Here is an 18,815-nt window from a genome sequence, read left to right as displayed (position 1 = left end):
CTTTCAGGGACATAATCGTCCTGATTGGTAGAGGTAATTGTCATCTTCATGGCACTGAGCTCCTACTCCGTACCAGTCACGGTCTGACATAGAATACACAGATAACTGTCATAGCCCATGTCCTCTAGGCCCTCACACACTAGCCAGGGTGAAACTGCTGTTAGAGAGATTTTCAAAACAATCTATTAACAATGTTAACAGTTGGACAGTTGAATTTGGAGGACAGTTCCAACTATCTGCCAATGGCAAGCCTTTCCAAAATATACTTCTTATTTGACTTGTGGTGTTTCTTCTCTGGATTTTAAACACCAGGAGGGTGGAAAAGGTAATGTAGCATTTTAAAAACCTTATTCATTAAGAAAACTAGAGGCTTTGGTCTGAGACCTTGTTTACAAATGGCCATGAAACCTTTTTGGAATGAACCTTTCATAGGACAGAAGCAAACTTTTTTTGTTTATCTGTGAGGAGTTTTTGTGAGAGAGATAACGTTTGTTTATTAATTTTTTTAATGGAGGTGCTGGGGCTTGAACCCAGGATGTTGTGCACACTAAGTGTGTGCTCTACCACTGAGCTATACTCTCCTCCCACCAGGACAAAAGCAAACATTCTGAGAGGTTTTCTGGAGTCACATACGGATGTTTCTGAACACTAAAGACAGATTTTCTCCAAAGCATCACGTTGCTGCCTGTAGTGTTATTAGTTGGCCTTGCCCCAGAAAAGGTTTCAGTAAGAACTGAACCTTCCCACTGCCCAGCCCTTGCCCACAGTAAGGGCAATGCCTGAGCAGTGGAAGGTGGACAGAGAAGTATCTGTGGGTGGTGGGCAGGAGGGTGTCTGAGGAGATGCAGCTGTGAAAACCCAGAGTAACTCCAGGCCTTCTCTGTGGTTTTCACATCTTGTTAAAGTCCTATATTTTATGAAAGGGAACTCCAAATTAGTCATAGCAGCTTCAGTAATAACATAATCGCTCTTCTGACTTTTTGCTCTCAGTTTAACTTGATTATATTATTTAAGCACATAACAACCTTTAGAGGCAGGAAGGGCAGCTCTTGTTGCCTTGTTTTATGTTAAAAATTTAAATAGAGGCTTAAAGAAAGGCTAGCCCACCTCCAGTTGTGGAGTGAGTTGGTGATTGAGCCGAGACTAGAACCTGAGATTCTTGTCTCTCAGGCCTGTTCACTTTCCAATAGAAAGGACTTCTCAAGTTAAAATGTCAATAATTAGTTCACCTCCAGAAAGTACCTTTTCTGTTTGTAAAACTAGCACTGCCACTAACTGACCTTAGAGGACCCCCACTCCTCTGACCCACGGTCTCCTTAGTTGTTCCATGAGGAGGTCGAATTAGATTTGATTTGTTGTAATTTTGAGGTGACTTACAACTCTTACCTTCTAGGGTTTTCCTTATAGACAATGCCTCGGGGCCAGGTTACAACCATGGCTGTTCACTATCTTGAGACAAGTGCAAAAGAGAACTAATGAGTCTCCGGCCTGGCCTCTGGGCAAGGTGCTTTATCATTCAAACCGCAGAAGGAACCTAATGAGGCACATGTTAGTAGTTCCATTATGAACTGAGAATCGAAGGCTCAGGGAGTTTAAGATCTCCTGGCTAAACAGGAGCAGACCTGGATTTGAACTCAGCTCAGACATGCCTGATTTTAGCAAGGATGGGCATTTGACTTCACGGCATTATCAACAAGATTATGTCCAGAGCAACTAATCAAACTGCTTTTCCTTCAATGGGGTAGATCTGTTTTTTTCCCTCATATCACCCTTAGTGCTATTCCTGCCATAAAGACTAGTGTTACTATCAGTTTTTCCTTTGGCTTATATGGGTATTACCTCACTGACAGTGATGTTTTTATCACAGGGAAGTTACAGAAGTAAAAACTCCATTAGAACCCACGGGGCGGTAAACCACCGACATCTGCTCTATGAGTGCTGGGCCTCCTGGGGGGTGTGGTATAAATACCAGCCTTTGGATCTTGTAAGGTGAGTTAAACCAGCTGCAAATATAAAGCTTACATAGAATGATTAGGGCAGACTGTCAGCTGGGACAAGCCAGTATTGGAGAAAACACAGTCCAAGGTGCACAGCTGTCACTCAAATCTGACTTCTTCCCAAAAGGGCAGCTCATCAGAGAGCACAGGTCATTCTTGGTAAACCTGACCTCCCTCTGATGAGGCTGAAGTGTCCTCTAAGAGGGCCTTAGAAGGGGCATGTGAGATCAGCCAGGACTCCCACAAGATTCCGTAAGAAGCTCGTCACCCATGTGACTGTTACTGACAAATTATCAATAACAATTGGAGAGAGGGGACACTGCTTACATATATTAGTGACAGATGGAATGTTAGTTACTATTAAATAAGTAGGAAATATAAGGTGCTGTCATTCTAATAAATTTCAGGCTTATTTTAATTTTTATTTAAAACTAATAACCTTCAAAGATTGTCTTAATTCCGTAGGTCAAAAAAGCACATCTGCTTTTAACTCATGATTGCAGTGAAAATGCATATTTTCTTTAACCTTCTGTATATGCCCAGCTTTCTGCCGTGGTGGCATTATACTCTGACATCTCATTTATTTAGAGGCTGATTATTAAGATTGGGGAGTAAAAATTCACACTTGGTGGATTCCTTATTAAAAAGAAAGTCATGTCTCATTTCCTAGACTAGCTGGATTTATTTCACTTTCCCCAAGTCCTTAAAAAAATGAGCCCAGAGGAAAATGAAATAATAAGACAACTCACTTTACATTTCGTCTCCCTGGGCAGTCGTTCTTCCTGCCAGAGTCCTTGCAACAAGTGTTTACTCTGTTGACCCCAGGACATTTATGAATTGTGCCCCACTCTTTGTGTAGGTAACAAGTGATCCAGATGATCTGGATGAGTGGAAGGTATTTTCTGAGATGAGATCATTTGCCTTTGACCAGTTTATATATATAATAAAATAACAGAAAGAAAAATCAAAGCAAATTCTCTTCCCAGCCTCAGTCCCACGTTATAGGATTACATTGATTAAAAATCACAGAAGATTGCTGCAGGCAAAACAGCTCCCATCCATGACAGTTTCTTCATTAAGATTGTGCAAATTTTCAGCGAGTAGTCATTAACTGCTCATTGTGTCCCTAGTACAATGCTAAGTACTATTAGCAAAGACACACAGAAACCACGGTCTCTGGCCTTGAGAAATGCAGTTTCCTTCAGGAAAACCAACCCTGCAAACTTGAGAGACTAGAAACCAACAAGAGACTATGCATAATTTGGCAACATGGAGGCCAAAAGTTTTACAACAATTAGGAAAAATGGAAAGGGTGAATATGGGTCAGTGCCCCTATGGAAAGGTCTGGAGAACTGAGCCCTGGAAGAGTAGAATGAAGGAATCTCATCTCTTAAATAGTTATTTTCCTATCAGTTTTGCTTCCTCCATCTTGCCCACATCTGACCAAACCCCCAGCACCTCCTGTGCCACTGCTGCTGTCTTCACCAGTGACCTGGACTCTGGCTGTTCGTCCCTGCTGGGTCTCCCTTTTTCCTCTCTCAACCTTCCACTCCATTCTCCACCCTGAAGACAGAGTGATCTTTTTGGAATGTGAATCTGGTCATGTCCCTGGATTGGCTAAAACCTTCTCGTGGTTCTCCATTTCCCTCAGGACAAAGATCAGTGCATTCGGCATGGTCCACAAGGCCCATTAAGGCTTAGCCTCCGCCTGCCTCATCGGCACACCTCTTGTTATCTGTGTTCCAGCCACATTGCCCTTATTTTACCTGATCCCTTCTCCCCGAGGGTCTTTGTATATTCTATTCCCTCTGCTGGAAATACTCTATCTTGTCCCCAGCCCCACCTAGTTAACTTTCATTCTTCAACATGATAGTCACCTCTTCAGAGAAGTCTTTCCTGACCTTTCTACATACGCATATAGCATTATGTTCCTCTCCTTTGTAGCTCTTTTCCCAGTTTTGTAATTATGAATGTATTTCTTTAAGTGATTGATGTGTGTCTCCTCTATCACCCTCAAGCTTCATAGGAGGAGGAACCAAGCTTATTTTGCTCACTGTTGCGTTCTCTGTACTTAGCACAGTATTTGACACATAGCAGGTATTTTTTGTTGAATAAATATATGTGTATATGAATATATGTTGGAAAGGGGAGGGAAAGGTTTCTGTTGGGACACAGTAGAAGATGGGAAAAATAATCCCAGGCTTTCAGGAGCCATTGGGCACTCTAGGAGGAGAAAGCAGCAGACAGTATTTGGAAACAGATGGTCAACATTTGTTTAGAATGAGAATAAAAAGTAGACTGTTCCTCTATTGGACTAGGAAATAATTAACTTCTAAGTTATGAAATGTAGCTGTTGAAAGTCATAGAAGGCATAATAATGATGTTTAAGAAAGAAAAGAAAAACCAAGAAATTCCCTGGATACTTCCAAACTTCACAGGGCACCAAGCAGGCTGGTTAGTCTCAGAAAAATATTTACAGAGATAAATGTCGATGCCTGGAAAGAGTCATCACTTAAAAGGGGAAGTTGCTCTCATTATTGATTCCTGTCGAATCTCAGTAATTAAAGAGTTCTTTTCTTTTTTTTTTTTTTAATGGAAGTACTAGGGGATGAACCCCGGACCTCGTGCATGCCCCCTACCACTGAGCTATATACCCACACCCCCTTTCCTTTCTAAATAGCTTATGGGTCTAGCATTGTAAACATCTTGTAAAGCTACAGAATATTAAAAGGGATGTTTGACATTTTTCACAGTAATTTTGTTTACTATTTTTAAAAAGTATATGCAATTATAGTACATACATTACAAATAAACTCAGAAATGGCAAAAATGAGATTGTGTTGGCACCAACTCTTCAAATCCCCCTGGTTCCTTATCAGTAACAGTGTCTTATGTAACTTCCTGAATGAGCCGACTTTATTTTGTGTTCCCAGAACAAGCTTGCGTAAGACCATGTTCTTTTATGGAAACGTTCATTTCATTTCTGATACAGAGTAATAGGAAAAGAAATTCAAATCCAGAGCCTAGATTTGGTCAAACGTTCCATTTTCTTGGCTTACTTTGTCCTCATGGTTATCCACAAGGCCACTGCAAAGTAAAATGACTGAACAAAGTGTTAGAATGCCTAACTTTAAATACTTCACTGTAATGTGTAAGGCTGTTGTGTCTTAAACAGGCGGTACTTTGGAGAGAAGATTGGGTTGTATTTTGCCTGGCTGGGCTGGTACACCGGCATGCTCTTCCCAGCTGCCTTCATTGGATTGTTTGTCTTTTTGTATGGAGTTATAACTCTGGATCACTGCCAAGTCAGGTACGGGGAGCTCTGGGTGAGCCTGCGTTTGCTTAAATTTTGAGGTGGGTGTTTGTGCTTTGGGGGTGTTCACAGACCATGGGCCCTCTTAGCTTTTCATTTTAACTAGTTTCTAGTCTCTCCTGGAAAAATTCAAAAGGGTCAGTTCACTAATCTGTCCATCCATTGCCCTTGTGGATGGAAGGAAGCAAAGGTTATGTTTATGGATATATAAGCCACTTTCTGTCCACAGAACGCATCACTTTCATTCACTGTGAAAAGTTCTCTTTCTGACTTTTTCACGTTTTTCTTTCCAGTAGTATTGCAAAATAGGGGGTTAATAATCCTTTTTTGTCAATATGTATTCTCACAAGGACCCTTTAAATCTAAACTGGAAAAACATCTCGCCAACTTGCTGGGGCCTTGGGAATGATTCAGTGTTAACAGTTGTTATCTTGGCTTTTTCACGAGAATATAATTTAAGATATTCATAGAGATCTTATTACAAGGCCGGACGATGATCTTAAATAGCAAATGTGCCTTTTCAAAGTGACTGCAAAAATAAAAGTGAGCGATTGGGCCTTCCACCTACAAAAATATTTTAATTTCTGGGGAAGTTGTTCATGAGATGGACTTTTTTCCCAGAACTAATCCCTAGTATTTCCATTTATTCCTCCATTCTTCACTCTAATTTATCGTGCACACAGCGATTGAGGCTGGCAGTTTTAGTTATCTCATTGTTCCCATCATTCAGGGTGAAACTGCCTCAGACCTGTGCAGTGTTGTGAATGACTTCTGTATAATTGGGGGTCTAACAACCAATATTTTGCTTCATGTATTTTCCTGAGTTTAACTTATTAATATGGAAAAGCCAAGAAACAGCCTCATAAATAAGTAGGTTTATCCAACTATTAAACTGGGCAGGCACTTGTTTACATTAATAACAGAAAAGGCTAAGAAGTTTCTGAGGGCAAAAATTTAATCTACTGAATCTTGTTTACTGGTCGAATATTCTGGTGAAATTGAAAGGGGAAAAATGCTGTTTTGTCTTCAAAAAGTAGTCCTTTTCTGTTCTCTTTTCCAGTAAAGAAGTCTGCCAAGCTACAGATATCATCATGTGTCCTGTGTGTGACAAATACTGTCCATTCATGAGGCTGTCAGATAGCTGTGTTTATGCCAAGGTAATTTCAAATTTGCAGTGTTCTAGGTGGATTGAATTTAACACACACCTTCCTGAGGGACGGGGGTTACTCCATTCTCTCTGTCCTTTCTTGTGTTTGATTCTCAAGTTTACATTGTAGGAGAGACTTACCTTCATCATTCACTGTTTTATTCGGGTATCTTTTTTACTGTATATGTATATTTACAATGTATTGGCTCTGATTATCATCATAAGAAGCAAAGAGCACAGTTGATAGAATCAGAGAAAGTTAGGTTCAAATCTTGACTCTGCACTTTACCACTTGTCAGTGGAGGAGCAAGCTGTTTAACCTCTTCTGAGCCTCAGTTTTGTCATCTGTAAAATGGAGAGCATGATGCTGCTTTCACACGATGTTGTATAAGAAATGAGATAAGATGTGTAATGAGCCTGGCACTTGGCAAGTGGTGAGATCTCAGTAAATGACAACTGCCATCATTTTCCTCCTCTTCATCATCATTATTGTCAAAAAGACCTAGATTCAAGGCTTGCTCAGCTACTTACCACCTTGACCTTGCCCACGTATGGCCTCTCGGAGCCTGAGCTTTCCCACCTCTAGCATGCCGGCAGTGATACCTTCCCTCCCTGCCCCATGGCATGCCATGAGGACCAAAGAAGATAGTATATGTGAAAGTGCTCTGGAAAAAAGCCAGATACATAGCACCATTATGTCTATATGTTATTACGTACCCCGTTTTGATATCTTATTAAAATTTTGAACACGTTCATCAGATTTCTAGAGTTTATTACTTAGGGGCAAGATCTCTAATGCACAGCAGCAGCTAGACTTTTCCAAGACCTACTGCCCATCAGCTTACCCAGATTCCAGACATAAAAGGGGTTGGCAGGTTTTATGTAACCTCTCCAATCCCTGCAGCTTGGATCCATCTAATTATACTGTTGGCATTGTAGAATTTTGTTCAACTTAAGTGAGGGAACATTCGACAGGCAGCCCAGGAGCCCACCCATCCATGATGTCACTGGCACTTCAGGTGGCCAGTCGCTGGGAGGAGCCCAGACTGCAACAGCCATCTGTGGTTTTAGAAAGATTTGGGCTCTTAGTATGTGCTGTGAGGGACCAAAAAAGCACAAAATGCTCTCCCTACCTTTGGAGAACTTATCGATAGACCTGACTGGTTGAGGACAAGTTCAACAGAGTGAGCTTGGGAAATATAGATGAGGAACCAAAAAGTTTGGTCTGTAGTAAAATTTCTTCTTAAAGATCATGAATTAAGCCTGAATGACTCAGGTGCAAAAATCCTGCTTTGGGGGATCTCAGAAGCCCAGTTTTTTTTGGTTTGGGGGTATTTGTTATGTGGAAAGATAACTCCTTGAGCAAAGTTCTCTTTTTAGGAGTGCTATAATAATTCCATAGAAGGATCACCATGAATGGTTTAGAGTGCTCAGATTTTACAGAGCCTTCTTCGGGCAGTTGCCCTACCAAACTGTCTAGAACTAGAACAATAATAATTATAATAATAGGTAGGGTATAGCAATAGCTAAGCAGCCTACGTTTATTATTTCTAATTCTCACAGCAACTTCAAGGTAGGTGATATTATTCCTATCTCACTCGGAGACTCAGAGAGGTAAAAATTGCTTACCTGAGGTCACACAGCGGTAAGAAGCTGGCTTCTCAGTTTATCTGACGGCAAAACAGGTCCTTGGGCCATACTGAGCCACGCAATGTTTAGATGCTGGATTTTGGATTTGATCTTGCCTAGAAACTTGGTAAAGGAGGGCTTAAAAGCCTCAGAATGAAAGAAGTGATGTTATACAGAATCTCCTGTAGAAAAATTTATTAGAATTGCCAGGCTGATTTCATGGGACTTAGGCCACATAGAAATATTGGACCAAATTGGAGCCTGGAGCCAATCCAATCAACGGCTGTTCTGCTCATCAGGAATGAGTTATCCCTGGCCCTTGCGCTTGTAGGGATCAGCCACTCAAATCAAACTGGCTTAAGCATAAAGGGACTTACTGGCTCATTTCAGTGTGAAGGATACTAGAGTAGCTCACACTGAGCACAAGGGCCTCATGGCCTAGACCTGCTGTCCAGGTCCCCAGATGTCGCTCTCTGGCCACCTGTCCACATGATCATTCTGCAGGCAGGTTCCCTTCACATGATGGGGAAGGTGGCTGCTGACTGCCACAGCTCCAGACCTACATCTTCCTTCTTTTACCTCCTCAAATATGTTTGTATGCTAATCTTAAATTCTTGGTCTGCTGTTACAGAATGTCTGTTTCCGAAGGTGTACATTGCCTAGTTTGGAATTATTTTGGAGGCTCTCTTCCCCATATACTGTTATTTGGGCCTGTGGGAGCTTGTCCCCTGGAGGCATCGGCCACTTTGGGTAAGGGTCAGAGGCCAGGCCAGTCCTGGTGAGTTGACAGAAGACGACAGTGTGTCCCAGGCACCACTGCATGCTGTCACTGTCAGAGGACTCTGCTGGTTGGAGTTTCATTGTTAAGTCTGCTTAGAACAAAGCAGAACTGAGGAGGCTCTCTCTCTTGACTGCAATCTACCAGCCCTGGCGTTTAAGAGGGAAGGCACTGAGAAATGCATACCCGAGGCCAGCTGGCCAGGCAGCACCTACTATCACCATCTCTCCACTCAGGTGGGACTCTGAACATCCCTGATGTTACCCCAAGAGCACCACACTTGTGGTTTGACCTGTTGCAGCTGATTTCTGAGGGGGGTAAACTAACTGTCCAGTGACCACTGAGGGAGAGGTTGGCGTGGAACTTAGGTATTTCTCTAACCTGTGCTCTCACTCTGCTTGGGAACCACCACCAATCCCCACCATCTCTCTCTGTCTCACCAATTTGAGACAGCCTTCTGTTTCTTCCAGCATTTCTTAGATAAGTGTTTTGTGTTCTGTTAGTTCCTGAAATCTACTATCCTGCTTCTCCAGACTTGATTTTGGCAGAAGGAGCCATCGGCCTATCCTGGTTTACCACCTTAGGAGGAACTAGAAGTCCCCCTTAATTCACCTTCCTGATTCATGTATTTCCAAATTGGTAACTGCAGTGGGAAGATGTCCCTCTGCAAATGCTTGCATGTCAGTCCCAGAGAAGAACTCTGACTGGCTCTCCTTGAGCTTTATGACCCCTAGTGACCTGCTGGAGAGAGACCTGTTACCCAGGGAAGGAGGAAAGATTATCTGAGCAGCTGAAAACAATGAAAAGCACAATCCATTCCAGAATCTTCACCAGTGGTGCCGGGAGTTTCCACCAACTCCCAGGGAATGCCCTGGTAGGGAGCACGGACCTGCCACGTCCCACTGGGGCTCCCAGGCTTGATTTGATGCGACTACCTGGTATATACAGTGTTAGTGTTCCTTCTGACACAGGAATAAATTAGTTTTCAACTTTTGTCTCACACTGGGTATTTGAATGCTGTCCATCTCTCCTACGTTTAAAGACAGAAAAGTCATAAACTTTTGGAAAATTTTTAAATACTTCATGCTCTGAGATAATAGGAAAAGATCTGTTTACACTTGGCAGATTCTCGAGGGGACAGTAAAATATACTTTATAGACAGCCATAAAGCACCAAAAAAAAAAGTTATGCTTTATGAACGTATCAGTCATCATTTCAATTTGGCTTGACATTGGTGTGATTTATCCTGGAGGCGGAAATGAGCCTGGCAGTTTTGCAGCAAAAATAGGTATTTTTGCTTTCTGCTGTGGTGCTTGCAGTAGAATGTATGATTCAGCCATAAAGTATTTGCTAGCTGTCTTTATGTTATCTGCATGAGGTAAAGGCAGTGATTACCTGAGGCTGTAATAAAGGTAGAAGTGGTATGTGTTGGCGGGCTGCTCTTCTTTCTAATGCTGAGGTCCAGACGGAAGCCCAGAAAATGTTTGCTCAAAATCATACCAACAAAATAGCCATGTTTTCAAAGTGAATAAATGAGGCACTAAAAACTGTGCTTGGGAAATCAGAGACCTTTAAAGCAGCAACTTTAATACCTTCCTGGTCTTAAATATAAATCTATCCATGTTCAGATGTGCATGCATGTTTTTACAGTGCACAAAAGGAAGTTCTCTATAGCACCACTGGGGCTGATGATCAGTGCTCAACCAAATGATACCTACATAAATGGAACAAATTCTCCTTTCCATATCTACTTCATGGTCAGAAAACCCCCCTTCTTCCTTAAGGCCCAAAAGGAATATCCCCCAAAGAAACCCTGCAAAATTCATTGTATTATCAGAGCTATTTCTATACAATGTGAAAAAATGTGAATTGGAATATCATACATAAGAAATTAGTTTAACTGTGCTTTGTAATGTTCCCAGGTAACCCACCTTTTTGACAATGGAGCCACTGTCTTCTTTGCTGTTTTCATGGCAGTCTGGGGTAAGTGTTCTACATTTGTATAATCTAGGTTCCCTTCATCTGCTGTGTGATGTGTTCCTTTAAAAGTCTGACTTTGGATGTGAAAGGAAGAAGCTTGAGTAAATTCAGTTGGCTATTCTATTTGGACACATGCTGATAAGTAATTCATTTGGTATATTTTAAAAGTGATGTTGTGGAGGAGAACATTTCTTACTTCTCTTAAGCCTTCAATGATGGCATCAGCATTCCATTACTAAAATCCACCTTCTGTTGGAGACAGAAGTAAAGCTTCCAGTATATCAAAAGATCTGCTAAGACCTGAATACCCCTGTCAGTATATATAGGACTTTCTGTTGTGAGTGGAATCTTTTCGTCTGACTAATGTGCACACACCCACCTCTGGCTTTCTTTCAGTTCTGGTCACAATGACTCCTTATACACAAGAGCTACTCACAGTACTGAATTGAGTCCTTCTCAGTCACTTCAAGCCACTAATAACAAGATCTGATGGAATATTCATTTAAAGAACTGCTTAGTCCAAAGAAGTTATTTAACCCACTTCTTTGTAAAATGGGCTCAATAATATCTTCCTAGTCAAATAATTATAAAGCTTTAATATAATAGTATGGGAAAGAATCTGGACAAATTCGTACTATATAATGAATGGTGATTACCTGTGGACAGGATATTTCCTTTCATGGAAGGGTAAGTGAACAGTGATGAGATACAGGCCTTTTACACTATATATTTTCAGTTTGTTTTGAATTTTTTACAATGATTATGCATTTTTTCCTAGAACTTAAAATGCCAAAATCTGAATTTTGAGGTTACAAAACTCCTCTGACTTGAGGTTTAGATTCCTGTTGTTCCTTGTGTCTGAAATGAATATCAGAATCTGCCCCATCTTTCAGGGCCCAGCTGAAATGGCATCTTCTCTGGCCAGCAGATGTCTTCCTCCTTGGAACTTCCATAGCACTAGTTTATGCCATTCTTTGGGCACTAATAGTGATTTGCATATACAATCTTTCTCCCTTAATAGACTCATGGTCCTCAAGGACTATTATGATCATGGGAGACCTCGTGCATTTCTTTTGAAGACAGAAAGCTTAATACTTATTAGATGGATGGATGGATTGATGGATAATTGATGGGGGAAAAAGGGGAGAAGAGAAGGAAATTACCAAAATGATTTCTTTAAGAGAAAATGGCTATGTTTAAATGGTCTCTTTGACAAGTAGAGATATAAAACCTTGTTCTCTTTAGATGGCTTATTCTAGATACACTGTGTTGTCTTTACCTCGAGTGCTTCAAAAGAAAATTATCCTGCCTACCACCGCACTGTTCAAACATATTTTGAGCCCTATAACTCCAGCCACTTACACCCAGTGGGCATTTGTCCCAAGATTAGTCAAATTGTAGGTTGGTGAGTGGCCTGGGTTCTGTCCAAACAGGAATTGGCAATGCCACCAGAGTCTTATTCTTAAGAATGTGGATTGGCAAATAGGGGGAGACACAGGGAGTTAGCAGTGGGAACTGACACTTCCTCTCTGCAGAGAGGACAAAGGGGGAGGGAGGAAGAGAGAGAGAGATTGACCAGCGGGTAGCAGTGGGGACCAGGAGGAATTATACGCAGGCTGAAGTTATGAGACATCTAGAGCCTAGAAATAAGCAGAAGCAAAGAACTAGTGTAGAAAATCAGAATAGAGGGTGCAGAAGCCAACTGGTAGCCAACTGGGAAAAAATGCAAGACAGTCCCCTAAAGAGAAGCAAAGGCAGAATGTAGCCAAGTCACGTTATTAATGGAGTATCAGGTTGAAGAGCCAGGGTTTCTTGTGGCTGTAGTCTCTCAAGCTGCTGGCTTCCATGTCCTGTCTCTGAATAGGTCCAGTCTTTTAATTTCAACGGGATTCCTGCCTGCCTTGGTGGGCCTTGCAAAAGCCCTCACTATTTGTGCTACACCTTACTGCATCTCTGCCCCTTGCAGACAAAGGAAGCTGACCATAGCAAAGTTCTGGTTACGGGAATGACCTCTCAGGTCAAGAATGTGTGTCTGGCTTTTCTAGAACATATTAGTATTAGTGATCATGATCTCAAAATGAAATAAGTGCTTAAGCTCTTCCATGGTTACAGACGAGACTCTGGAAAACGTATTTCTTAAACCAGTGGTTCTCAAACTTTTTCAAGTCACGACACACATAGAAAATGATAATGTTTGCATAGCATGTCGACGTACATGAAGGGGCCTGCTCGCTCATGGCCAGGGATACTGCTGCCCGAAGCACCCTAGCCCTAACTGCCCCCAAAACTGATGGGATTATTACCTCTTGCAGACCTAGAATCCACTCCTGGCATACACGTTGGGAAGCTCTGCTCTGAGCTGCTTGTCTGCTGTGTAGTGAGTTAATGCTTCTGTAGAGGGACTGGTATTCCGGAAGAATCAATACCCAAAACTGCCTTACCCACTTCGGTGTTCTACCAGTTTTAGATATACTTTGACTGAAATAATGTTTTCTTCTTCCACAGTTACCCAGAAGTAAAATTCTTATAGAGTGATAATTGCTATATATAAAACAGATAAAAAACAAATTTCTTCTGTATAGCACAGAGAACTATATTCAGTATCTTGTAACCTATAATGAAAAAGAAATTGACACGTTGTTACTGACTATACTTCAATAAAAAAAAAAAAAGATAATTGTAAGGCAGAGAGACTGTCATCTCCACCCCTCACCCGGTATCATCGTTATAAAGGGAATTGCATCCATTCCTTGAAAGTTGGAATGTCTTATACTGGGGATCACAAATAGATTGTACTGTTTTATCTTTGCCAACCTCAACTGACCAGTAGTGACTGCCTAGAGCATGGAGCTGAAAAAGCTTCTGACTGTCCTCAGTGCCTTGGATGGTACTCTTTAAGAATCTGATAGATGTTTTGTAATAACGTTTGGGCACAAGGGAACATTTTAGGGCCACTCCAGGCAAGGCAAGCCTGGAATAATTCATTTTCTGAATTGCTTTGTCTTAGTTGACAGCTTATTGCTTAAATCTTGTACTGGTCCCAGAAATATGCTAGTTTGAGAAAAAGAATGATTTACCCCAGGTGTTTCTTGGTAGGGTCTTGCCTTTTGCAGAAAACTAGAATAGCCAGTAACAGTAATGTTTATAATAATAACAACATACATTTATTGAGGGCTTACATCCTGGACAGTGTCCTAGGCATTGTACAGTATCATCTCAGTTAATTTGTACAGCAACCTTTGAGGAGGGTACTGTTATTATTCCCATGTGACAGATGAGAAAACTGAGGCAATAGCTAGAAAGTGGCAAAGCCAAGAGTTAAACTGGGCAAGCTTAGCCCCTCCCCTCCACTGCTAGGATCTGTTTGCTTCTGCTTCATGGATCCAAACTTGGAGATAAAGGAATGGTACTCTCAGCTCGAGCCCCGTTTATATACTGCTTTGTGACAGTGGTGCTCTATAAAAGTGTGTCAGTTCCAACAGAGCTCAGTTTAATGGTCTCAGGATCATCTTTTACAATTGACAAGTTACAACATTTAGGAAAACAAATGCACTTTATTTTCAGGAAATTGCTAGATATGGTGATGATGAAACAGATGTAAGTGGTTTACAAGCCCTCCGAAGGGACAGGGTTGATGTGTTTGTTTTGTTGCCTTTTGCTTTGTGTGTTCACCAGAGATCCAATAAGGCTCCATTTGGAACCAATCTGTAGCAGCTGGGAGGGCCTTTTTGTGGGGCTAGAAATCTTGACAGAACTCCACTACTTCTGTTCGTGGTCATATGCGTGTGATGGCTTCCTGGGGACCCTGGAGGTACTACTGTGAGCCTAGAGCTCTGGGCTTTATCAGAGTAGTTCTTTCATCAACGCTCATTTTGGTTCCGAAAGATTCAAGGGATAGAACAATTATGGCCCAAATTAGCTCTCTCCCTAAGGGGGAAAAAAAAGTCATTAGGGAGTTTGATGTTGGGGAGACTTGCCAGGAAGCAGATTCTCTCCCTCTGTTCTTTGTTTCTGTTTTCTTTTTTTCTCCTTCCTCTGTTTTTTTTTTTTTTTTCACTTTCAGTGTTGCCAAAAATTAAATTATCCCCAGTAAACAAACAAATCAAAGTCTTCAGCGCTTTCCAATCAAAATAACAAGATTGTAGTTATTTAAATGCAAATTCAAAGATTTTGTGTATGGTCCTGCCAGTAATTTATGAGTGAATTATGTCTCATTTTTTGAAAATAAGTTTTATAATAATTTACCTTTTGTTTTAGATACACTAATTTTGGTTTTGTAATCTTATGTATATATTTAACAAAAATAATAATTTTATATTCAAAAAAAGAAAAGGTATACATTTACTAAATGCCAGCTAGGGGTGTAGGGGCAGTCACATTTGACACCTCATCAATTTCTCATAACCCGCCAGGAAGAAAATAGTGTCTCCATCTTATAGATGAGGTTACTGAGGCTCAGAGAGGTTATGCAATTTGCCCAAGATGACCCAGCAGCTGGTAAGTGGTACAGTCTTGATTTCAGACCAGATCTGGTCTGCCTAACTCTGGAGTCATTCCAAAGTATTGTCCACCATGTCTTGTACCTTCTGTAAGATAAAAGATTTCATTACTCCGTAGACTATGTATTCAGTCACTCAGCACTGGGTATCCCCACCAAAAAAGAGTGAGATGTAATCTCTGCTTTCGAAAATTGGTAATTATAATAGCAGGTGTCAAGTTCTATTTACAAAGGAACAGTGAGGGTTCATGCAGCCAACTTCCTGAGGCAAAAAGGGAAAGCAGAAAAGGTTTCACTCAAGAGGAGAGACTGAAACCAAGCCTTAAATTTGCCAGGCAAGGGTGTGGAGCCAGGGGGAGGTGTGACAAACATTCTGAGCCGAGAACAGTGTGGGTAAATCTCTGGAAAGGAATGCTTGGACGTTCGGTGTGCCAGGGGCATGGAATGCGTCTTAGTTTCCCAGGAGTGCTGTAACAAAATACCACAAACTGGATGACTTGAAACCAAAGAAATATATTCTTTCACAGTTTTGGAGGCTAAATAACCAAAGTCAAGGTGTCTACAGGGTTGGCTCCTTTAGGAGGCTCTGAGGAGGGGTCTGTGCCATGACCCTGTCCTAGATTCTCAGTGTTCCTTGGCTTGTAGACGCATCCACCCAATCTCTGCCTCTACCTTCACTGACCACTTCCCTGTGCCTCCACATGGCAGTCTTCTTGTATAAGGACACAATCATATTAGATTCAGGGCCCACCTTACTCCAGTGTGAACTCATCTTAACTAATCTGCAATTACCTTATTTCCAAATAAGATCACATTCTGAGGTTGGGGCTTAGGACACTGACATATTTTGGGTGGGGAGGGCACAATTCAACCATAATAGTGTGCGTGTGGAGGCCTGACGTCTGCTTATCACACGACATGTGAACAACACAGAGAACCAGGGCTTCATCCTAGAGGCAGAAAGCCAACCGAAGTTGTCAGCTGGGGACTGACACCATCAGCTGTGTTTGGGAAGCAACTGTGGCAGCAGTGTGGGGAGGGTGACAGTGGGGACCGGTAGGTAGCAGGTAGCCACTTAGAAGGCAGTTCCAGTGTTCAGTCAAAATATTATGCAGAATTGGGTGTCAGGGAAGATCAAAATTACAGAATAAAGACCTTATACCTAAATAGGTTTTGCTTGCTTTAGTTATTTATAATAGGCAAAGGCTGGAAATAACCTAAATATCCAATAGTAGAATGGTTAAAGAAATTATAAGCAGCCATTAAAAATTATCTTTCAAAACATGTAATAACGTAACAAAAAGCTGTATTTAATTTAATTTTTTAATGTAGGATACAGAGTATACAAATAAAGTGTGATTTCAGATATATTTAAGTGTTATCAAGTCCAAGCTAGTACTGCTTGCTGCACAGCAGGCCAATAAATCAAGAGACGAGTTACTGCAGCAAGGAGTAGCAACTTTACTTAGAAAGCCAGCAGACTGAGAAGATGGTAGACTAATGTCCCAAAGAACCATCTTTCCCAGGGTTTGGACACTAGTTTCTTTTATAGAACCAAGAGGGGGAGATGAAGAGGTAAGGTTAAAAAAAAAAAAAAAAGCTATAAATTGTTGCAAAGATTCCCTAGTTCTGGCTAAACTCCAGAGGGGATGTGTTAATTTCTTCTTTCCTGCAGCCATTCACAGGTGGGCCTGGTCAGGACGTTTCCTGCTAGCTAAACAAAGGGTTTCCCAAGATGGGCCATTATGTATACTTTAAGCTGTAGGCAACATCCCTTTAGTGATTAACTTGTAGCAAAAGCAACAGAATACAAAAGTTAAAGAAACAAGTTTCAATGTGGAGTCAATTTGTTTTTCTCTGTTACACAAGTATTAATGAAAACAGGAAGAAATTATGTCAGCGTTAATGGTGGTTTTCTCTGAGTGATAGGATTATGGGATGTTTTTGTCAGCTTTTTAGGTATAATTTATCTATTAAATAAATAAATAAATAAAATCCAGTGGTTTTTAAGGGTACCTTTTGATAAGTCATGTAACCATCACCATAATGATGAAACAGAGTGTTTTCATCCTCCAGAAAGTGTCCTCATGCCTCTGTAGTCATCCTGTTGGCAACCTCAAACCTGCTTTCTATCTCTATATTTTCATCTGTTCATATGAATAGAATCATTCAGCATTTAACATTTTGTTTCTGGCTTCTTTCACTAAGATTAGTACTGTTGAGATTCATTTATGTTGTTGCATAAGTCGATAGTTTGTTCTTTTTGGTACAGAATAGTATTCCATTGCGTGGAATATAATGAAATTTGTTTATCCATTTTATCCATTTGTTTATCTACTTGTTTATCTAAATGTTGATAAATATTCAGATCCAATCCAGTTTTTAGTAATTATAAATACACCTAAAAATTAATGGCTATTATAAATTTTTTGCACTTTTGCATCAAAGTCTTTGTATCTATTTCTCCTGGGAAAATAATTAGGAGTGTCATTGCTGGATCATGGGATAAGTGAATGTCTAACTATAAAAAATTGTTTTCCAAAGTAGCTGTGCCATTGTGCAGTCCCAGCAGCATTGTATGAGAGTTGCAGATGTTCCACATCCTCACAGATACTTAGAATTATTAGTATTTATCATTTTAGTCATTCTAGTGGGTATATAGTGTTATCCCATTATGGTTTTAATTTGCATTTCCCTGAAGACTAGTGATGTTGAACACCTTTCCATGAGCTTGTTTGCAATCTACACATCTTCAGTGAGGTGTTTGTTCAAATGCCTATTTGTTACTGGGTTGTTTGTCTTCTTATTTTTAAGTTAAAAGGATTCTTTGTATATTCTGGATAGAAGTCCTGTATCATACATATGTTTGCAAATATTTTTCCCTGTTTTTGAGGCTTTAATTTTTATGTTCTTAGTGGTGTCTTTTGAAAAGCAAGAGTTTTTACTTTAGATATACTCCAATTTAGGGGTTTTTTTTCTTTTATTCTGTGCTTTTTGTTTTAAAAAATCTTTGCCAAACTCAAGGTCCCTAAGATTTTCTAATTTTTCCTTCTAGAAAGCTTCTAGTTTTGACTCATATATTTAGGTCCCTAAGTTATTTCAAGTTGATTTTTATATATGGTGTAAGGTAAGGGTCACATCCATTTCTTTGCATATATGGATATCCACTTGTTCCAGTACCACTTGCTGAAAGATTATCCTTTCTTCCTTGAATTTTCTTGGCATTTTTTGGTTGAAAATCAATTGACCATGTGTGGGTCTATGTCTGGAATTTTTTTTGTTTAATCCATATGTGTACTTTTATGTAACAGCACTCTGTCTTCATTATTATAGTGTAATAGTAAGCCTTGAAATCTTATTCTCTTTAAAAGTCGTTTGGTCTACCTTAGGTTCTTTGCATTTTCATGTAAATTTTAGAATTAACTTGTCAATTTCTAAACCCCACCCCCACCCCTGATATTTGACTGCCATTG

The 18,815-nt window shown here is 40.5% G+C and overlaps 1 protein-coding gene across 2 annotated transcripts in view; it reads left to right on the top strand.

The window, feature by feature from the left end:
- ANO4 (anoctamin 4) overlaps positions 1–18,815 on the top strand; it is a 263,479-nt gene that overhangs the window by 189,245 nt on the left and 55,419 nt on the right. For both annotated transcript variants that reach the window (XM_010962817.3, XM_074375230.1), the window contains 4 exons: positions 1,868–1,989; positions 5,173–5,307; positions 6,371–6,467; positions 10,787–10,847. In XM_010962817.3, coding sequence (XP_010961119.2) covers positions 1,868–1,989; positions 5,173–5,307; positions 6,371–6,467; positions 10,787–10,847 — 415 coding nt within the window. The remainder of the gene's footprint in view (positions 1–1,867; positions 1,990–5,172; positions 5,308–6,370; positions 6,468–10,786; positions 10,848–18,815) is intronic.

This window comes from Camelus bactrianus, chromosome 12, assembly GCF_048773025.1.
Source record: "Camelus bactrianus isolate YW-2024 breed Bactrian camel chromosome 12, ASM4877302v1, whole genome shotgun sequence".
Lineage (NCBI taxonomy): Eukaryota > Metazoa > Chordata > Mammalia > Artiodactyla > Camelidae > Camelus > Camelus bactrianus.
Note: the sequence above shows the minus strand (reverse complement) of the source record. Positions and strands in the feature narration are given on the sequence as shown.